This window comes from Micrasema longulum, unplaced genomic scaffold (genome assembly GCF_059751315.1).
Source record: "Micrasema longulum isolate JH-2025_06_02 unplaced genomic scaffold, ASM5975131v1 h1tg000073l, whole genome shotgun sequence".
NCBI lineage: Eukaryota > Metazoa > Arthropoda > Insecta > Trichoptera > Brachycentridae > Micrasema > Micrasema longulum.
Genome location: NW_028277280.1, coordinates 1,340,124 through 1,364,368, shown reverse-complemented (window position 1 = coordinate 1,364,368; position 24,245 = coordinate 1,340,124). Strand labels below are relative to the sequence as shown.

The 24,245-nt window shown below is 32.9% G+C and overlaps 1 protein-coding gene across 1 annotated transcript in view; it reads left to right on the top strand.

Annotated features, from left to right (window-relative positions):
- LOC148284965 (uncharacterized) overlaps positions 1 to 20,272 on the top strand; it is a 130,386-nt gene extending 110,114 nt beyond the window's left edge. Inside the window, exon 4 of the mRNA XM_088232135.1 lies at positions 18,457 to 20,272. Within this exon, the coding sequence (XP_088088261.1) occupies positions 18,457 to 19,590 (1,134 nt within the window). The 3' untranslated portion in view covers positions 19,591 to 20,272. The remainder of the gene's footprint in view (positions 1 to 18,456) is intronic.
- The last annotated feature ends 3,973 nt before the right edge of the window (positions 20,273 to 24,245 follow it).

The window sequence follows — 24,245 nt, the reverse complement described above, 5'->3', positions numbered from 1 at the left end:
AATATGCTCATGCAATATGTATAATATTGTATTCAAATAGTATTTTAGATGTCAATTTTGCGCCCTTTATTATTACTAAGACTGTCTGCAATGCTAATAATTTGATCCCTCGGGAAATCCCTAAACGCGATCAGTTCTCTTCTTGGTCTTATTGTTACGGACAAGTGTTTGTATTGTGCCCGACTACCCTCGCCATACTTCGGATACATTTCAACCCCCAATAGTGCCCGTTATGGTGTCGTCCTCTTTATCTTTATGGAAATGAACTACATTATATATTCGTACACGTTGGCCCAAGTACAATGGACTCTAAGATAAATGCTTCTTTATGACCCTTTTTTTATCAAAATGATGAAGTGTACTTAAAATGCTTAAATAAGGGTCTATTCATATTTTGAAACCATTTTACAACTGAGAAGTGTATCTTTTTATACATTTTTTTAATGTTTCGAGATACCACAAATGCGTTCTCATATAGTATTTTGTTCTATTCTTTCAATTTTTACTTTTGTTCATTAAATTTTTTTATATTTTTATTGGAGCATTATCAAAATAAAATCAGTTGGGTTGTTAGTTATATGTATATTTATTTATACTTTTACAACGTTTGTATTCTTTTTTTAATAGAAAATAATTTTCTCTCACTGGGTGTCCCGTGCCGAGGGAAACATTTTACAATTAGTGAAAGATGCCTCCAATTATTTATTTAACAAAGTTAACATAATAAGCAACATAAACAAAAATTATCATAAAAAACATAACCAATTCATATAGACCCGTAGGCCTATGTGATTTAAAACGTATTAAAAAATAATTGTTTATGTAAATGTTTTTTTTTTGCATTCATTTATCGCGGTTGCGTCTGAGAAAACCCCTTTTTCTTTAACGGCAAAAACGGATTCATTTTTCAAATAAATTGATTACGTCGACTTCCAAGGAGCACAGAACCCTCGAGAGTATGGATTTAGAAAGAAGCCACCACACAAGACGGGGGATGTCAGAATTGATTCAGCTGTTTGATGAACCGGATTGTTATTGTACTCTACGTTGATACCCAGAGCGTTCGTACCCCCCTAATCCGCTGGTCTCCTCATACCTCCCCGTAACATTATTAAGCATACAAAGGAGTTAAGGGTTTTTTTCGTCGCCTTCGCAATCTGTACCATATACGACAATGAATTTCTCCCGTTAGAAGGTATGGCGTTGATTGATCGCTTTCATCTCGAGTTTAGCCCCTGAAGTATGGATATAGTACCAAATTTTATAGCGTTATTTCATATAACACAACATCTGGGAAATCACATCCTTTTTATGGGACATTACATCAAAATCTGTCACAAAGTAGTACCTATAACATTAAAATGTTCTGATGTAAAATTATATTTTTTTCTGTGTTTCTTCATTAATCTAGAAGAAATCCTTATTCTGTTCCAGTTGAACTACCACACAAATTAAAAAACCGACGTGTTATGAAAACTTTTTTTAGTGCATTTATTTTTGCACCATAACAAGCCGGGAAGCCTACTTGTAGTGGTGAATTACTGCACAGAACAGAAACAGAAAAAAAATTAGAAAATCCGAGCTTAAGAAAAATCACATAATTTTCGTGGTCTCACCGGGAATCGAAGCTGGAGCCTTCTGTGCTTGGCAGGCATCTTATCCATTATACCACGGGGACCTCCAACGGAACTCAAACATAAATTGTAAAGTTTTTGTACATTTACGATGTGTCATTGGCTAGTTTAAATTATCATTTTACATTAATGTATTACAACAGAAATGAAGATCATTTTACAGAATGGAATATAGAAGTCTAGGCGTTTACAGGTCTTATGATCTGTCATTGGCTGGTTTAAGAGGCCACTTTACACACGGTGTAACATTTATTATTCTGCCTGCGTTTGAACATCTGTATTTCTTCAGTTCCTCCATATGTCAATCTTTGTGAAGTTAAAGAGCTAAAAGTTTTATTGATGCGGGTGAGATTCTGACAAAATCATTTCACCTAAATACTGGCAACGCCTGAAAATACTTTTCAATTGTTATATTTCTTCTTGAATTGGCTGGTTTTATCATTTGATTTTACATTCTGCTTATGTTTAAACATTCGTATTTCTTATGTAGTCTTAATTGTCACATAATTCTACATAGAATACTAGAATTTTCATTAAGCTAAGAATGCCTGATTTTTTTAAATTTCAAAATATCTCGTGTTTTGCTTAATGTAACACGACACACGACGTTAAAGCACCGTCTCCTGAGCGATTTTTTAGCATAGTCTTTTAAAATCGTTTGGTACTGTTGTTTTTCAGGAGGGTCGATTCAACTTTACAAATCAAATAACTTTTGGTTCCCTCAAAATCTCCGCAATATTGAGTGCCTTTATATACTTGTACATAGTGAACTTTGCGCTATCTTAGTGCAGTGATGTTATCGTGTAAATGTTGCTGTTTCCCGGGTTCACACGGGAGATCCGGTAATGGCGGCCATAACTTGTCCGCCTAATGGCCACTGCAAACATCTATTTATTCTCCCTTTCCACACATACTTTCTGAATTCAAGCTTTACAATCGGAAGTGGAAGAATGATACCGGATGTGCTACGTTTATATAAACTTTTTGTTCAAATTTTCATGTCGAATAACAGTGTAAAACAAACAAGAACACTTAATTAAAAATTATTTGTTCCATCATCATTTTAAATATATAAAAATTCTTTTTGAACTCCCTTGAGAGTTAAATTCAGTACAGAATTGTCTTATGTTTTGCATTACTCAAAATGTAATTGATGAAAAGCTTTTTTTATTAAGTATCATAACAAAATATGTTTCTAAAACGTGATTTTTAATAAATTGTTACAATTTCTCGTATTTTAAAAGATGTTTTTTTTTTAATAATGAAATATTTTCGTTCTTATGATTTACTAAAATATTGGTTTCAATTTCTTTTAATCATAAAGTACCATGTTTTAAAATGGGAAACAAATTGTAGTAGGGTGGAATTTGAACCTAGGATCTACTAATCTGGAATCCGCGTCACTACCCACCGGACCACAACCCGTCTCAGTGAGATGCTTTTACGAAAATGGATTTAAAAAAATAAAATGTGTACACAATAGGCCAGGAGGCCCAATTAGAGTGGTGAATTATATCACAGAACACCCAAGCTTGAGAAAAATCACATTTATATATTTTATAAGTAAAACACGTTTTCGCAAGTCTCCTGTTGAGTTTTTAACTGACGTACATTCTTTATTAATATAATCGGCATTCACTTCATGACACTCCATTATATTTTTTTTATATCACTCGTCGATGGGAAGAGTGCTCTCACAAAATTGTAGTAGTGTTCTTTTTTAATAATAAAATTGTGTAACACTAATAACAAAGTTTTATTTTCATAATAATTTACATTCACCTTAATTGTTGTTAGGTAACATATATAACTTAGTGTTATCAAGAGTGTGGTGTCCCACAGGGATCACCGTCTGGGCCTTTGCTTATTAGTACATGGACCAATTACTAATACAAATAATTAAAATATAAGTAAAAATAAGTGAATAACAATTCATCAATAATATTAAAAATATTTTCTTTGAAGCCGAAAACGATTGAGGAATACGCACAATACATTTTATTATCAAATACAAAACATATCTCTAGGTTATCTCTGCTAAATCATGTTTAGAATTTAATTTTCAACAATATAAAAATACCCGTTTACGCCGTTTTTTGTGAAATGTGAAATATGATATTAAAATGTTATAGCGTATTGTCGTTGAAAGAAATTGGTATTTTTTTTATTTAAAATTTTAATAATTCTAAAATAAAAGACATTTCTTGAATAGATTTTCAGTCATTTAAAAATTCAGGTTAAATTTTTACCGAATGCTAATTTTTGGTGAAACATTGAATCGTGACATTTTTTTAATTCAAGAAATGTAAAATTCTCGATTAGAGGTAATCTTTTTCGGCATTTGTTTGAAAAGCATAATTTAGTATTTCGCAAAATGAATTTTGTTATTATTTTAATTGTAAAGATATGAGGTTATCATTAAAGCTGAGATTAGAGTTTCTACAGCCATTAACTAACCCAGTAACTTAGTAAGATCATTTTCCAAGAACGTTGCTTTTAATATATTTCTTCATTAATTTAAAGTAAGGCATTTTCACACCATAGCGCTTTACAACTTAATGTTAGCATTATACAAAGTTAATGGTAAATATAATATTATTAAGACATTGGATTTCTCGATCGTCTAACCTTCGCGTATCTTTAAATGGATTAAGTTATGTTAATTTGTCTTAAATATAAATTGATTTAACATAAAATTTAGAATGCCAAGGGATCGTGACTTTCTTTCGTGTATTTTTTTACTTACACAATACTTATTGTATGCAGGTACGATACGAAAGATACGAAAATCAAGAGCGATATACGGTTTTCACATCAACTTGAGCAAAAAACTCGTCTGCAAGTTTGGTCCATGAACGTACTCGTTTTTTTTATATTTACATTACATTAAAAATATTAATTTCATTAGACCGTCATAAAATATATCATAAACGAAAAATTACAGCATGTTTACGTAATTTGAAACAATGTTATTTCTTTAGCCAGACTGTTTTCCGCTACATCAATTCACAATAATTAGTGATTTTTTTGCTTGTAAATATTGTTTTCCAATCATTTCCCAACTTAACCGAAAAAATTTCTTGTCACTTTAATAATGTATTATAACAACAGTTCTGCTGACAGCATAATTTATGTCTATTGATACGTAATAAACGCCCTTGTTATAAATCTAATAAATAATTGCTTACGAATGGATCACGACACTGAAATTTTCCAATTTGTTACCTGAATAGAGGCGTCGAACCTCTTAAATTGATATGTGCTCCTGGTAGAAAGGTCTTCATTCTATAAGCCTGCCGCACCTCTGCGGAGGCATTAATTAAATTAACTTTCTTCCCTCGAAATTGAATGAACATTCCTGTGAAATTTTCAACTGCCTTCATACTCATGCCTTCCTGTGAATCGCAAGGTATGAAGTACCAGGGGAACATTATTTTAATGTAGGTAAACTGAATAACATCCCGTGCTCATTGTAGGAAAGTAATCAGTTCTTGGGAAATTATTTCTTTGTTTATTGCCTGTTAAATTTGATTAAATGTCTACGGTTTACCAACTTCTGTTGTTTATGTTGAAAGTACTTTATTACTTAGTTCCTACACATACATTGTACTAAAATTAATAACTTTCAATACAAAACACGAAAATATTACAAGTAAACTTGATCGATTTAAAAGCCAGAAAAGACAGATTCTAAACTCGTAAAAAGTTTTAAAAGTAAATGAGTATTTTTTCTTAGAGAATTCAGTTTTTTGGACAAATAGGTCTCGTTTTTCTCGACGAATGTTCTCTCACAGCCCTCAGTGTAATGCCTAAGATATTTAATTTGATAAACTTTTCAGGAAGCTGGTGTAGGAATTTCTGTTCGCGCGGGAACTTGATGAATACTCAATAAATTTTGTATGATGCCAACCACGAGCAGGCAAATTTATTACTCCCACCTTACGAGTACCTATGTATACAAGGCGTAGATGTGAAAAGAATTTCAATATTGTACCCTCTCTTTTCTCTGAAGCTGAGAATTTCGCACGTCATACAAACTAGTAGAAAAACTGATATGTATATTTCTTTGCTTGTTTATTTGTAAAAGTGGTGAGCTATTTTTTACGAAACGCCATAAAAATTTAATTTTCACTTGCCTTAGTTATAAAATTCAATATACATATACTTGTACGTAATGCTTACCGCTAATTCTTCAAAAGTAGTGAATATAATATTTCTCTGTGATGTTGATCTTATATAGTAAAGGTTAGGTTCTATTGTATGAAGAATCTTATAATTCTTCTTTTGTAGTGATAAATCCATCATAGTTCTAATAAAGCCTCTCTCAAATAGTATTACGGTATCTTATCTTTACAAGTCGCCAAGTTCTCGTCCAGTCTTGGCTTTAAATAAAGACTTAGTTGAGCTCTGGAACAATAACTCAGCGAGTGGCTCTCGGTCGAGTCTTGCAGACTATGATACTCCCGTCTCTTCAAAACACTGTACCCAGACAATAGAGGATTTCCACGAAGCTGAGCAGATTTTTCGCTGCATATTTAATATGTTTTCGCAATTGCGGATTGCTTTCCTCCAGTAATACCTTAAGTACCAGTTGTTTTACTGATTCAAACGTTATTCCATTTCTATGAAATACGTATAAGAATTTGTATAAATGTAAATATTACTTCGATATTTTTGCTTGGATTATTTTTGGAAAAATATTTCATATTTCCTAACATATTTGGGTTATTTGTGGTTTAATTGTAAAAAAAAAATTATCTTGAAAATAGTCTTTAATTATATAACTGTAGCCATTCTAAAACGTTTCACTCACTCTATTTATTTTAGGTATCACACTTTTAAAGTATCTATCACGTTTTTCAATTATGATCCTAAATCGATGTCGATGATACACTTTGAAACACAGCTTGTAAACAAGCCTGAGAAGGCTACTGTAAACAATTTCTATTGATCTCGTTCGGTTTACATTCAATACATAGCTTAGTAACAAAAGGCTATTCGAGTCGTGAGTCGTGATCCCCCGCGTCGCATGACCTCCTGATGACCTCTGCTACCCAACTTTGCCATAATAGAGCCATTTCCAATTAACTAATAAATTTTACTTCTTTATTGTTCGCAGTAATTGATAGCTTCCAGAGTTAATAAATAATCGCTTCTGCCTACAGCGACTAGACACACCTCTTCGGTAATATTATTATATCTTCAGGTTACATCTTATCGAAGATCATCGCGTATTTATGTGTCTTACATTATTATAATTCCCTGATCCTCAGAATTCTTCTCAAAATTTCCCCTTAGCTTTGCTTAACGCTGTATAAAACAAAATACGCAGCAGCGTTGGGAGGATCATTACCGCGCTTCTTCTACATGTAAAATCACTAAAATGTTTTTCCCAACGCTGGCTGATGCAGCAAACTTCCGTCATCATCACCAAAATACTTTCGAAACGACCCAAATTTTTACCGGACACGGAGCTATGAGAAGTTATCTATATAGGTTTAAATTAAGGAATGATGACTATTGTCCATGCGATGATATTTCTTCACAGAGTATCGAACATCAATTTTAGTGCCCATTTTTCAGTTTGCATTGCCATAATCTTGAAGCAGAATGCCGGAAAGATGGAATATCCTTAACAGATATCCACACTGTAGTTAAAAATAGTTATCACGCGCCATTGTTCTTGAACTTTGCAACAATGGTGATTGGACTCATAAAGGTAATAAACCAAAATCAGTGATCGAACATCCCATTTCCAAGACAAACAAAAACGATTTTTGCCGAGTACCTTAGCCTTGTATATGACACGTAAGGCTACTAAATACAGGGGTCTAAATATATATTTTAAAAAATATAAAAAATTCCCTGATCCTTATGCAAAATTTTGTACATAATCTGATTATTTCTAAAAACAGCTCGGTGTACGGAGTTAGATGATGGTTGAATTACTATTATCGTTTTATTTTATATATATATATTTTTTTTAACAACCCTTAGTTGTCCAATCGCTGCCCTAGTTCTTGTATGTTCAATAGACCATATAAAGAAAAATTGAGCTATGAATGCCAATATCTTCATTATCCTATTACGCGCTCATGTAGCTAAATATTTTTTTTTTATCCGTTATTGAATAGTATTTTCAGCATTTTTTTAGTGCCAATCTCCACTTACTGATTTTACTTATTTGACTTTCAAAACAAATAAAATATATTTTCTACAATTTGCTAAATGGTCTATTGAGCATACAGGAACTAAGGGCAGCGCAATATAATTAAAAATTTTTTTTTTTTTTTTTTTTTTTCTCATGTCTCATATAATATATTATTTTTCTCTTTACTGTGTAACATGTTCTCTCATTATATTTGTAAAAAACTGGATGTATGTACTATTTTTTGATATTTTGTATTCTTATATAACAACTGTTGTTTTTCCTCAATAAATAAAAATAAATAAAAAAATAAAAAATACTCAGTAACTCGTATATTCAGTGTTACGAATAAAATATTTTTTTATGTAAAAGTGCTATATTCGTCATATAAATAGGTGAGACCAAGTACAGGTAGTGTTTTAAAATAAATATGTGAATTGTTGTCTTACTTTTTGAAACTATTTTTTTATTCATAAATTTCATAAAAAGTACATGTTTTTGTAAAATTCTAAGCATATCTACTTTTACACATCTAGCTTTGTCACATTTTTACACATTTTGTCTTGATATTATTGATATAATAATATCTTGATATACTAATGCCTTTTTATTATTATACTCGTATAGTAAACTGTCGTATCTAGCCGTTTTAATTCTCAAATACCCCAATTGCTGTAACACTATTTTATTGGAATTTTTGACGTCATCAAAAATTGTCAGCGTATTAAAAACGGCAAGAGAAACGAACCCCTCCAAAATTTTCATTAAATTCAATTTATTTTCTCATGGGGCTGTGTTTTCTGATAAATTTTATTAAGGTTGAAAATCATTAATGAATTTTAATATCAGAATTGAAGATAATAATTCCAAAAAGAAACAGACGCACCAGACCTTTGTTATATAAGAATATCTTTATTTAGTGTTTAGATTAATTAACTGAGATTATGTTTATTCAATTTATTTTAATATTTATTAGAAACACATTTTTTTTATTTATTTTAAATTTGTTTTTAATAATTTCGTATTTAATGTATTTTAATATAATTTCGTATTAACACGGTAATTAATTACAGTGAGTCTTAATCAACAATATTTTGAGTGGGTCCAAATGTTTGTAGACACGCTGAATTTCCTCTCTAGGGAGTTATTTAGATCTAAATTTGTCGCAACAGAGTGAAAAAATATTTTTTATTGAAGTGTAGGCATTTAGTGACCAGTATTCCCAGTAAGTGAAATGGTTCAGCTGAATGAATCTCACCTACATAATAAAGATTTCAGCTCTTTTACTTTACATCAGTCGACAAATGGAAAAAATGAGGAAATGTGGATGTTTAAACATACTAAATGGTAATTGTTACACAGTATGTATAGTGGCCACTAGCCAATGACATGTCATAAGCCCTGTAAATGCCCAGACTTCCATATTTCCTTCTCAAAAATGTTTTCCCCCTCTGCTGCAACAAAATAACAGTTAGTCTTGTTCATTTTTTATATAACAGTGTCTGAGAATGTGGTTAATCAATGGAATGTCATTAATTAAATTTTTTTCATTTTACGATATTAAATTTAATACATAACTGGTATTTTTTATTAAGTGATTTCTTATTTTAACCAACATAAGCATATTTTTTTTTAAAAAACAGTCATAACAATATAATATTAATAATATTCTCATTGCACTAAGTACTAAGTCCCGTGTAAACTCGTCCTGACTGGAAAATTAATGTCTTAATTCAATAAGTCCTATTATTACATCTTAAACTTGTTTCCGCAATCCTTGCTAAGGATTTATATCAAATTCCATTCGCAATTAATAATAAGGAATATGGTTTAAATTAATTCTTATTATTTTTGGACTTCATTTTTTATAAACAATTTTATAACTTGTATTTTTTATAAAGTTATAGAACTTTTTTTTTTACTTCTGTTTTTAAGTTAAAAAAATGCATTTTGAACATAAAGTCACATTTTCTTTAACAGCTAGTTAATTATATCAAAACTTTTAATTCAACATACGATAAATATTATCAATGTTATTATCTTAACAGAGTAGATCGTCTTCCAGAATACTAGAGAGAAAATAGATGGGTCGAATTTATTTGAAGAAATATTATAGTTCAAACAATGTTTATATCCCCCCTAGATGTTTAACCTTTCCCTTACTAAGCATCCAAAAATTACACATGATCCGAACGGGGGGACCAAACGACCCCAGCGCCTACTTTCATATTGCATCAGAAGAATAAAACGTTGGAAGTGTTTATGACCGTGCAATAATTTATTCATGTTTTCGCGTACACATATTTTACTCATTCGTGTATTTTTTTCATTTTGTTAGTTTGCCGAATGCTTATGTGCCTAAAGTGAAATTGACCAAATCGGTATATGGGGGATTCGAATCCCCCCCTTCGGTCCGGCTAGGTTAATACAAACAAACTGTCACGCCTTTTCCCTGCTTAGAGTCGCTCATACGGACAAAAACTATTCTATGATTATCAATCACGAAATTAGCTACAGTTTCCAGCAATACTTCGGGCCGTAGGTACTCAGGTTGAAAATTGCAAGCGCAAACCGAAACCGTCCGTTACACGTTTGTTGTTAAACCGAAAACCAAACCAAAAATTAGGAACGCTTTTGTTCTATGTAATACAGCATAAGGGCTTCTGTGTAAGCGGATAGCGAATTATTACTGTGAGGTTTTTACCACACAAATATTAACACGATTTTTTTTATTTGACAAGCCTTTTCTTTCTTTATGATACCACTGATGTATAATTAATAGATACCTTATTCTTTTACTAGATACATCTTGGATATAGCTATTGAGGATTTTTTTTGAGTTCAATGTGCGCATTCAACTTAAAATGAATCGTTATTTCTCTCATGCACAAGTTGTGAATTGAACTTAAAAGAAACAGTCTTTTCGCTGTTGATTTTCCTAAAAACAGTGATCATAGAAAGTGGCGTTTTTGCTTTTAACCCTCTTATATATCCCAATGACCACCCAACTAAAACATATTTACATATATAATTCCTCTGTACGTGTGATGTCACCGTACTCTTCCTAAACGGCTTAACCGATTTACGTGCGGTTTTCAGAGAAATATAGATTTTTGCGCTTTGCGTGTTCGTAGATAGTAAAATCTTTAATCAAATATGTAAAAAAAAGTTAGGAGCATAAATGTTTTATTCATCGATCTACCAGGGTTGCATTCGAGGAAAACGCATTTGAAAAAAAATGGAAAGATGTTGTTTTTTTGTGTATAAAAAGTTTGTTTTTGAATGTTTCCAAACAGCATTTGTTTTTTGTTGATCTTAATCAGATTGTTTCCTTAAATTTCCTATAACTTCTACCCATTTATTTATTTTTATTGGATTTTTGGTAACACTGAAATTAAATTAAATTTAATACATTTTTTTAATTCGTATTCCTACATAAGTTCACCCGTTTGTTGGTGAGAAAACTGGAGTTTGACGTTCGCAAAAAGAATGCCATATTTTTAAAAAATAAATTATTTTATGTTTTGGAATTCAACCATAAAGAAGTACCTACTTAAATTGAATATTAATATTTTTTACTTTTGGAGTTCAATCATAGATTCACAATTGGAACCAGTAGGTGGAAAGTTCGAATATCTTAAAAACTATTGCGGAACCAGGCAGGCAAGCCAACGTTCGGGCAGGACAACGTCTGCTGGGTCCGCTAGTATATATATATATATATATATTTATAGCAAATTACCATTAATAGCAAATATTTATATAAAAATAAGATATACATATATACATATTTCCTAAGTTCATTTTTTCAATGTAATTCGTTGTCATATATAAGACACTCGCTAGCATCTTCCACTGTTGTTAATAATGTACCTACTTTAAAATTATGCAAAATGTGCTCAGAACATAAATACAATTACATATTTTCACGAATGACACGTTGTATTTGTGCTGTTTTTTTTCTACAGATATAGTGATTACACTTTAATTGCAATAATTCAATAATATTTCATGAACATATAAGAATATTTTTTTTGAAGTTTTTAATGGAATTTCTTGGGTACCTACGTTTCTAATTTCTTTAAAATATCTCCATTTTATTTATTGGCAACATTATCACGACTCTAGTGCCTTGTTCCACACGGAAATGTAACTTCTTCATCCTGAAGTACAATGGGCCTTGTGTCTGTCCTCGATAATTAATACCTCGTTCAAGTAGATGTCTGCCGTTTTGTTTACCTTTGCTAAACTCCTTACCTCTGTACTATTCCGCTCTCCTGGTACCGACACTCCATACCGCACTGGTAGTTTCATCCTTAAGGCAAATCGTGACATCTTTAATCTCATCCTAACTCAGCTAACTAGATACACTTAATTATATAAAAAAGATATTGTATTGTGCTAAAAACAGTTTTATGTTTGAGAAAATGTTGAATTGAGAATTGAGAAAATGGTTTTCAACTTTCTATTTGAAACTCAGTTGAGCAAAATCAGAACGGTTTTGATAATATTTTTGCTTCTTTTGCTCCGCTAGTAATTGAGATATATTGAAGTATGGCTAAAAAAGTCTGGCAAATCTCGCATTATATTCACTAGTCCCTCTTAAAAGTAAAACAAAACGAACCCTCGTATTTATTTCGATACGAAGCTCCCAATACAAACGCACTCAAATCCGCTCTGGGCGTATAGCAGTGGCCGTGTATCATCGTATAAACGGGAAATGACCTAGAAAATCTGGAAAAATAGTTTACTCTTTTCGATTTAAATTCAGCAAACAGGCGCTGCGTAGGCGGTACCTTTTCGTGGCAAACACCTTCTTCGCTGTGGATAAATCCTAAGAAAAATGTGGAGGAATACACGGAAAATGTTTCACCCTGACGTTCGCGCTTGTGAGTGCTGGCGAGTGCAGCTGTGTTCAGATTGCACAATAACGGGCTAAGATGAATGCTGGTATTTGCGAAGCTTTCGAGTACATACGCTCGTAACCATTTAGCGGATAAGATAAAGCTAGAGCTTCTCTAGGTAAACTGAAAACATATTACCTTCCTCTCGCGAAGTTATTTACTTTAATTCTTATTTCGTTTCCGTTTTGCGTGCGCGTTCACTTCATTAGTATCCAATTATCGTATACATTTTCCATTCATGCAAATTTTCTCGAGTCTGAGGTAAATAAAAGTCAAAATATTTTAACTCGACTGCTCGATATAGCTAGTATTCTAAGGTTTGATGTGGTTTTTTATTGCCGCTACACTGTATGTTTCGGAATGTCGTAACGTTTCGGTTTAATATGCATCCCATTCCACTTTAACTCGGCTAACTGCGATAGATCGAAATAAATGGGGGGTGGTAACTGGAAAAGATCAGCGGGAGTGCAGTTTCTTTCTTTCCCTTTTCCTTGTTAAAGTCTCGAAGATTGATTCATTGCCAGATTATTTATTTTCACAATAAAACGTGCGACTGTTACCCTTTCTTTACTGCGCTCTGCAGCAGTCTTAGAAGGAGATATTTTTCTTCAATAGCTTATATACGACTGGGGAGAATAGGTTTTATTGCGCAATTTTTTACACGATTGGTCCCCTCGGTGTAAGGTTACTACGCTAGTCGTATTACAAATAGGTTTAGGAAACGTGTACGTTTATTGTCTTTTGCTATGTATTCCCCCTTTATTCAAACATTACTCTCTTATACATACATACATATTTTTATTTTGTGGGTAAATCTATTGATCAGCTGAAAATGAAACAAATATAAGTTAACGCGTCCACAGTCCATACATGATATAGAATGAATAGCCCAACTTGCAGACAGCGTGCGGCGCCCGAGCTTCCTAAATCACACGCGTCAGCAGTTTACAGCGTTTCCTTTTGTTTCCTCCCACATATGTAGGTAGTATGTTCCACCTAGTCCAGGCGCACATAACACTTCCTCATATATTATGCTCTCCTGGTACAATTTTTATCGGTGCTCTCGAACGTCTTTACATTTCAGTGATGTTTTAATAACATTAATTCTCCTTTCAGTGTACAGGAGATTTCGTGGATTCATTTTTATTTAGAAAAATCTCACGTTTCTAATAATTTTGTTTCGGAAATAATGGCGTCATAATGATGATTGATGGTTTAAAAATGAGGATTTTTACCATGTTTTCCTAAAAGTTTCGTCAGCATAGTGTTGCAATGCAGTGCAGAGGGTTATCCATCAACCTGAATGATGTTTATAGAGAACCTTACCTATCGAAGCCTTTTCACCCTCTTCCGCCGTATTTTATATTTTGTGTTTTCAAGGAGTCATTAATTCAATAATTTTTCAATGTTTAAATAAACATTGGTAATAGTAAAAACCATTCAACTTTTTTTCAGATTTTATACTAATAGTTCGTACGTTATGATTACATTTAAAAAATGAAAAGTATACAATATTTAGCGTTAATTGTATTTATGTATCCCAATAATCTTAACATGAAATCATGTATACAATTTAATGTACTTAATTGCTCCAATACTTTGTATTTTGTACAACTGTTTACTCCCTATTAACGTTTGATACAGATAATGTTATCGCCGGTAAACTGCATTTTAAAGGTTAATTTAAAACCTTTTGCGGCACGTAGATAAATGTTAAAATATGTTATTGACATTTAATGCATGCATTTTAAATTCATGTTTATACAAAGACACCGCCATTTTTACATACATAAATTGTTTTCAGTAGACATTTAAAATATTTTTACTTCCCCGTCAAATTCTTTTCCATTTATATACTTTTTTATTTAAATTTATCAAACCATAACAAATTTTATAATTATTAGTAGATAAAGCAGTTGAGAATATAGAAGTCTAGGCATTTACAGAGTTTATGATCTATCATTGGCTAGGTTAGGTGATCAATTTACAGGCTGTTATATTATCACTCTGTCTATGGGAAATTGACTCCTAGATTCACGTATGGAATTTGTAAATAAACATTCGCATGGGAGAATTATTTTTTATAAAAAGGTTATTCAAATATTGTAATCTCTTTCAAATAACTAAATTAATTCAATAAAAATAGTAAATACATATTAAAACAACTTTTATATCGTTTCTAATTCGTTCATTTTCAGAAAAAATCGGTACTTGAAAATGATACTTGGAGTGAGTTGTTTGATTTAAGCTTTTAAATATTTAATTTCACATTTATAATTACAAACAATGTAAAAATCTTACATTAATATAAATAGACTTTAAAATATGCAGTTTGTTTTATTTATTTAACAGAAACAAACAGTCGACAACAATATAAAAACGTAAAATAAGATACGGTTTAAAGACAGACCAGCTAAGGTTTTAAATAAAAATCATACGTATTAAATTGTGGTACAAAAAAAGGGTGTGTTTGTGTGTATTTGTATGAGAGTAAGTGAGGGTGTGTTTATTTGCGTGGGAGGGGTGTTCAGGCATGCGTAAGCGTCGGCAAAATTCAAAGGCAAGTGGGAGCGTATCGCAGACAGCTAGCCAGTTATGTGATACCTACAATGAGAATAAAAATTATTATTTTTCATTAAAATCTATATTAAACGTTTTTTTTTTATTTTCAAAAACACAATTTATTTAAAAAGGCACTCAGTTTGTGATACTTTTTTCTCTTTTGTTAGATTCCCTATACTATTTTTTTTCGAGAATCTGCAAATATGTTTCTTAACGATTAACTACTTTAGTTTAACAAAGCATTCGGTAAAGCTTACACGAAGCTTTGAGTGTTTGTAAAACCGGAAGTGTGTCGGAAAATTAGCGGTAACGTAAACAGAGCAACTAGTTACTGGTAACATAGCTTACACGCTTCCTTAATTAAGGAGGTTTTGCAAAATTAATAACTGCAACCCTCAAATTACATTCGTTAGCAATATTATTTTGATACACCTTATATTATAATACTAGTAAAATATGCACAATAATACACAAACAAACAAACCGTCACGTCGTTTCCTCGTAGGGGTAAATAGATAGGATGGACCGCTCTTCATTTCATATAGCATGTTATACATGCCCTTCGGTTAAGTCGGCTTTCGGCATGACCAAACTTCAGATTTAGGTTTATCATGCCACATCTCTGTTGGTCGTCCTCGTCTTACTTTATCATTTGTTCTCGCCACATCCATTTGTTCTTTATAATAAAACCATATTAGTTACTTACTTCTTCTTAATCTTATCAAATATACCTGCCTCAGATTTTCACTCTCGTCTGATTTAGTCATTCGTAACCCTGCCATACTTTGTTTTCCCACACATTCGTCTAAGAGATAGCTTTTCGACAACGCTTTTTTTTGTTTTTTTTTTCTTTGTCAGTTTTATGTTTAGCTTCCATACATGGTGTTGGGACTTAAACTCCATTGTGCACTGCTAGTTAAATTGACATATTTTTATTAGAAATTTCTATTCTTAGTGTGCCGTTTAGTTTGTTGCCCGCATTCACTCTCCTTTTAACATTTACTTGTAATCATATTTTTATGAACCGAACGTATATACGTTCGGTTCATAAAAATATAAAAGTTTATTTCAATGTTTATGTTCTAACGTTACGTTTTATCTTTAAAAGTTTATTATTATAATTCTTTTGAATTTCCTTTTGCCCTAATTTCGTCAATTTGAGAACAATGTTCCGTGAAATGGAAACGCCTAATTTTGTAAGCGCGTATCCCTGTCTATCCTCGAGTATCACCAAGTTCATCGTCTCAGGAATATTTCTGGCTTTTTCATGGATAATTATTTTTAATAGACCATTTTTTCGCCCGGCGAGCCCTTCGCTGTAGGTTTTTGTGCCATAAAACCTGAATGCTTTATTTGATTGTCTCGGCGGTTTCTTTTATTATTACAGAAATACGGAGTTGTTATGTGAGAAAACGTTTTAATTACGATTTAGCTTTCTACAAAATGTTGGTAGATTATTTTCGTAGTACTGAAAAACGGCATTTTCAATTTCACAGTACCAACGAATCACTTACCAGTTCCAAAAAAATGTTGGCCCATTTTGTCTTTGCACTATTTCGCTACGCTATATTCCAATTCGCAAAGTAAAATACATCGCCGGCAAAGTTTGGAGTCCTCTTTAATCAAAGTTTTCTAATGCATAATCCATTCCTGTAACTTTGGTGAGACAAGATGCGGGCTGAAAAAAACGATGTCAGCGGGATACCTTTATTCAAACACACCTTGTCTGGGAATAATAGCAAAAGTTTTCTCGTTAAGTGGGCCCGGCTTAGTTTTGCCACCTTACCTGGCCACATGGAGTGAAGTAGGACATTCTGAGCCATCTCGCTTCAGTTCGGAAACAGGGCTTAACGAACGCGATTATTTTGTTATACTGCGAATATGAGTTCAGACGCCCTACTAAGTACACGTTGTGAACTGGATACTGTGAAACATAATCCTCTTATCCTGTTCCCCATCTTCTTATTAAGATTCCCTTACGATACGAAATTCAAATTAATCTCTATTAATCAGTTTACGTAAAATATCACCTGAATTATTGTCTCTCGCCCTTATTTCACAAATCATGCCAATTTGGATTTTGACAACCGTGAGTGTTAAAGCTGCTAATAGCAATGCCTTTACTGTAATGGGTACATACATATTTAGGTATAGGGTTGCACGTAGTTATTACCAAACCTTTGCACGCTTCTGTGCTCCGGGCATAACAGAACCCGCTACTGGCAGGATAACGAACGTTCCGTGTATGTTTTCATTTTGTTTATTAAATTTTGTTTTTGACCGCAAGCTCAAAATAATGATTAAACATTTCCGTTTTATTTCTAAACGTAAATATGTTAAAATTTTGATTGCAATATATAATAATACCACCCTAAAAAATCTGTTAAAAAACTTAGCTCTGCTTTTAAGCAAATCATTTTGAACACGTTCTACTTCTGCGTCCAGCAATTTCATTTCAAAGTTTTTTAAAGCATTCCAACTTTTATTTTTTCTGTACTCCCAATTACTTTAAAATTAAACTCTCATTATTCTTTTACATCCTCATTTTTTAGCACCCGTGTAGGGTCTGGACGCCGTAATTATTACGAAAAAGGTAATTTGCCCCCGGCTTTTACGAACCCGCGACCAATAGCGTTGCATGCTAACGATAAATTATTATTTGAAAGGATGAAAGGAAAGTAAGTTTCTCTTCGCGTTTATGAATAATTAGGCCAATTATATCGATAAAATGACGCAAGACAGTATTTTGTCCCTTTGTATTATCGTTCCTAAAGTTTTGCGGTTTTGCACTGTGCGATCATTAGAGATACACCCCTTCGTGGTTTTGTGTTAGCTATGTTTTGTAGGAATTTATTCACTCAGTTTAAATTATGAATTTTTAATTTTTGAAAAAATAACTTTTGTTAATTTAACAGTCAGTTGCCATCTAAGGCTATAAACTATAACATCTCTAATTTAGCAACAAACGATGCACCGTATGCAACTATGCCACTCTTTTAAAGCTACTGTTTAGCACCGTTTTATTGCTCTTTATCCGTTTTATGTGTTAAATTAAATGTATGGTGTTAAAACGAGACTATGGTCGTCAACTGTAGGAAATAATGGAACTAACTCTACTTTTTCAATTTCGCTAACTAGCAATATTTAATTTTATCGCTGAAAGCAATGCATTAAAATCACATATTTATTTATTTATTTTTTGTTCTAGTTCCCCGGATGCCAGGAGGCGTGTCGTTTTCACGCTGAAGCTTCGACAAGAGCCCAGCAATCTCAACCTGTCATCCATACTAAAGGAGAAGGGGTGGTTCGGGTAGCCGGTGCTCTAGCTCGCTGGCCCCCACCGGCCACGCAGCCTCGCACTCCCCTGGTCTACGTCGTAATGCGACGCTCTGCCAACGGACCCTGGAGGCAGATCATCCAGACTATCGACTTAGCGACTCGGGTCCCCGCCAACAACGGAGGTGCTCTGCTCCGAGTACTCGTTGTCGATCCTCAAGGACTCGTTACCATTTACAGCCCCGATGAAAGCTACAATAAATTAGATTACTCTCTAAAGAAAAAGAAGAAAATCAACACAGAAATCAAAGCCACTACACCGGAAACATTTGTCACGGATTCGATCGATCAACTGTGGACACTCAAGGAAGTGTCTCTTATCCATCAAAAAGTTTTAGTTATAGGAGAAATTGCTTGGGAGCCGAGGACGAGCAAAGGAGTCTACCTCGTGACCTGGGAAGTTGACGGTGGGGGACTCAAAGGAAACTTATTCACCGATTCCACTTGTGTCACTCTGTCATTATGGCCCGATACTATTTACCATATTCAAGTAGAACTAGTTTCTCGAATGCCCGGAATAGAAAACGAGAAATCTGAAATGATGACACTGGATACAGGAAGAGCACTTAAGGTTTCGACAGAGAGTATGGAAGACGTGAAAATCATTCCCGACTCCGGAAAGCGATCGGCCGAAGACCAGGATTCAGTGGATCATCTGTACTCCGTGATCGTGAGTTCGATGAGAGGAGAGAACGTGGCAGGCGGCAGGCAGAATATGGAGCTCATTCTCGGCTGCGTCACGGCAATACTGCTGTTTGTGGCTCTCTCGGTCGTCTTGGTGTTTCGATACAAGCGTCAGGGGACTTTTCCCGGGACAAACGTGTATGTCGGAGATACGAGCATCCGGAGTCGGAAATTGGTCGAGGACTTCTTGCCTGTCCAAGGGTTCCAACCGATCCTGACGATGGTGTCTGACATTCCTACCAAGTCCCGAGGAGTATGCTCCGCCTCCACGAGTCCGGTACACCCGCCTCGCCCAGAGCGCCGCCCCGAAGTTCAGGTTTGACGCCACAGCTACGGATCGCTGATGCTCTTCGACGATAGGGATGATGTGGCAGTGTAGAGTGAAAAGTTCCTAAACGCTTTTACGTTCAATTAATCTTCATTTTGACGAGGACAGGTATCTACTTCGCAAATTGTCAAACGGATAGACAGGTTAAATTTAATGAATCTTAAAACTTTTTATCGAGGAAGTGCGCGAACCTGGAGTCGAAAACTTTATTTTTAATAAAATGTGTAAAAAATACTTAAAAAATAAAAACTATTCCGCACGGCCGAAAGGTTCCGACTTAGGGCGGTTTTTTGGGAGTGATACGAAGGACAATGAAGTTGAAATATACGACCAAACAAAACGAGTTGACTCGTTTATTTAAATAAATATTTTTATTTAATATTAAGCTTGTATTACTCAGAACTGTTTACGAATAACTGTAATATTTCTTCATAATGAAAGATGGTCATCTTTTATAAAGATGTAAACAATTTTATTCAAGCCAAAAAGTATATAGAGATGTGTTTCATAATAATTGTCGATTTCATCCAAATATTGATTTCAGTTACTTGCGTAGGTTTTGAAACAATTCGACTATACTTATAAATAAATAACCTCGTTGTCTGAACGAGGTTTTTATAAACGGGAATCAGGAATTAACAACCGTCCCTGCTTGTGAACACTTGTTTCTCAAAAATATAGAGTATTTTTTAGGTTGATCACCATAACAAAGTATTAATGATCGAAAGTGAAGTGAATTCTTCGTGCAAAAACCGGCATGAAGATATTGATATTTGAACTTACGAAAGTGATATTACCATATTATTTTAAGATCGAATTGAGGACTGCTTGTGTCGCTGTAAAAAACTTATTTTCTGAATTCTTGTAACTATTAAGTTTTGTAATATTTGAAGAACTTAAATAAATCTAGGGTAAAGTGAGGTGTGTACCTAATGTATATGAAAAGCCGACTTTAAAACATGCTTTTGTGAAATTTTCACAATATTATAATGTTAGCTATATAAATTCATCGCATTCTCTGTTCTGTGTATTAAATATTTGAAATAACGCAAACATTTACTTCTTACTTCCATACTCGATATTATTAAAAACTGTATTTTTACATGTCAGCGGCGTTTGTAAACATAAAAAATATTGTTTCACTCACATACAAATTTTTTTATCGGTACAATCCCATTTATAAAATAATTTTCGAGATTTAGAGAAAAATAAATTCTTAATTATTTGATCATGCTGACGAATGGCGTTATCCATAAAATAATATTGTATCGACCTAATGAAAATGTACATAGCTTTTCTTATCATATTTCATGTTCTTTTATGTGTAAATGTATTGTATAAAGAATCCTAGTCTAATAATGTCTAGATAAACATGTTTCTAAAATATTATTTCCACAAAAAATAACTACGTAACAAATCGAATTATCTACTCTTATGAGTTTATAAAAGTACTATAATTTATTGTTCTGTATTTAATTTAATCTGATTTTTTAACAAGATCCCGAGTTTTTCTAAATTAATGTTTGTTTAGATGTAGTTAATTGTATTAAAATCCGTACCTAAAACATTGTGTGAAAAATGGCTTCATATTACATGTATATCTATATTTTTTCATACATTTTATCAAATAATGCTTGTACAGTATTTTTAATGTCATTTGTTTACACACATACCTAGCATTCGTTTCAATTGTGTTTTTTTTTTAAATAATTATTTTCACTTTGACTTGTTAAGTTGTGTGAAAAATTATTTAAAAATCAATCATTTTAAGTTTAAATCTTTTTTTAACGACGTCAAATCAATTTTGAGTTTTTTTTCGTTCAGAAATACGAGTAAATTTTATTATAAATAATTCTAGTATAGGTAATTATTTCAAAACTTTATCCACAATTTTCGAATGCTTCGGTGTTTTTTTTTCCGTTGGCATTATGTATGTTTCAGAGATGGATGTATTTAATATTTTTGACATTAACATTTAATAATTTAATGATAGTTGTAAGTGTAATGTATCTAAAGTTGGGTGAATTGTACATAATAGTTGTTATGCTGCGTGGAAGATTATACTGCAAATAATGTAACGAATAAATTACAATATATCAGTGGTAAAATTATTTGATTTTGATTTCATTATCCCTAAAAAAAATCCTCCTGTTATATCCGCGGTTCAAACAAATAAAGCTGTTATAATTCTTTATAATTACACTTTATTCACATCTACGCCTTTTTTCACAAATTTATTTTGAAACATCAGTTTGAAAACATCATATCTTAGCATATTACAACAGAGATGAAGAACATTTAAGAGAAGGTAATATAGAAGTCTAGGCATCTACAGGGCTTATGACCTGTCAATGGCTGGTTTAAGTGGCCACTTTACACACTGTATAACATTCACCATTCTGCCCAAATTTAAACATCAGGCGGCCTCCGTGGTGTAGTGGTCAAGACGCTTGACTCACGCACGGAAGGTTCCGGGTTCGATTCCCGGGGAGAACACAAAAATTAAAATGTGATTTTTCTCAAGCCTGGGTGCTCTGTGATGTAATTCACCACTGTAATTAGGCCTCCTGGCCTGTTGTGGTGCATAAAAAATGTAATGTAATGTAACATCTATATTCCTTAAATTCTTTCATCTGTTGAAGTTTGTAAAGTTAAAGAGCTGAAACCTTTATTTATACGGGTGAGATTCATCTAATTGAATTATTTCACCTACATACTAGGCCTGAAAATGTTATTTTTTTTTAAATTCTATACTTCTTCATGAACCAGGTGATTTATCAACAATATTTTGAGTTTGTCCAAATTTTTGTAGACAAGAACTGGATTCAACTTCCTGGGGAGCTGTTTATATTAACATACCTTCTCTTAAATGTTTTTCATCTCTGTTGTAATATTTTGTTAAACATTACTCAATGGGAAAAAGGAAAAAAGAGGAAAGAGGAAAAAGGAAAGGAGGAGAGATTAAGGAAGAGAAAGAAGATGTTTCTTCAGACGTGATTTAAACAGAGATAATGTAGTAACATCTTTGATGGTGGATGGGAGATGATTCCACAGTCGAGCCGCATGGACACTATATGAGTTAGAGAAGAAAGAGGAATTGTGGATGGGTATTAAGATAGTGCCTTGAGAATTAGAACGAAGAGGTAAACCATGAACTGATTAGCGTTGAAATTGTTCACGCAGGTAAATAGGAGCGTTAGGACTATGAAGTACATTGAACAGAAGTGAGAGGGAGTGATAGTCTCTCCGCTGTCTAATTTTGAGCCATTTCAGTTGCCTACGATAATCAGAAATGTGGTCATATTTCCTAAGACCAAAAATGTACCTTATGCATATCCAGAAAGTAACAGTATTGTTTGGCTCTCGTGCTGTGAGAATTTTTCAAAAGTTGGCAACACTGATTGGTAGTGGGGGGTTCCTGAACACAATGAGCACCGGCGGCTCTCGTTAGTACCAAAACACCAAAACTCGTAGTGTTTGTTTCTGTGAAAGATGTCAATAAAAAATCCCGCCAAGTACGAGGTGCGCGCTGTCATAAAACTCCGACTTAAATTTTTGCACAGATCAAAACTGCTGTTGGCGAAGGTGCTATGAACCGAACAATGTGCTGTTTTTTTTTTGTTAATATGTATATTTTATTTAAATATAAAAATTGCGTACCCTTGCTTTCTGGATATGCCTCGTATTAATATTTTTTTAATTTATTTTATCCATACGTTTTGTAATATTTTCATTGACAAAAATAAATGAAAAACTAACATTATAATTAAAAAGCAATATTGTAAAAAAACAACTTATCTTTTTATTTATTTATATATTTTTTTTATTTTGTTTATTCAGAAAAACAACTGCAATATAAAAATATATACACAACATTAAAAAAAAAACATAAAATAAAGCCAAATCAGTTTTCCACATAAATACTTTTATAAAAATTCAGTTCAGTTAGATATTAATTCATATAAGTGCATGTGTGCGAGTTTTTTTTTGTAAGGATGCGTGTGTAAAAAAGAGAGTGGTTACGATAGGTATGTGAATATGTGTGTGATCGTATATGGGTGTGAGGGTAGGTTTATGGACAGGGTGAATGTGTGTTTGATATGAGTGAATAGAAACAACTTAAATTTATAGTGTAAAAATAAATATTTTTTTTTAAAGAAACATAGTTTTTTTCATATAATAGTTTTTTTTTTATTTCGGTTTTAAAAGTGAGTTTACTGCAGTTAAATATGTCTATGTTATTGAAAAATACATTATAATTACGCATCAAGCGAATCAAAGGACAGTTCTGTGCATAGTTGGTGCGAACTGTCGGTACATGGAAAAGAGTCATCATAATTATAATATTCATCATCATTCCCTTTCCGCACCTAATGGTTCATAGGGTACTGCATTGGTACACCAATCGCAGCGTATTTTTGTTACATAAAGGTAAGATGATAGGTCTTACTCTTCAGGTGCTAGTCCAGGGAAGTATTCTTGTGTGAAAACACCCTTTTTTTTAAAAATAAATATTTCAAATCAACCATGTCGGGAATTGAATCCGAGACCTCTTGCATGGCAGGCTAACGCGCTGACCATTACACCACGAGGCCGACATAATTGTAATTCTAAAGTGTGTAAAGGAGTTGTTATTTTACACATCCAAA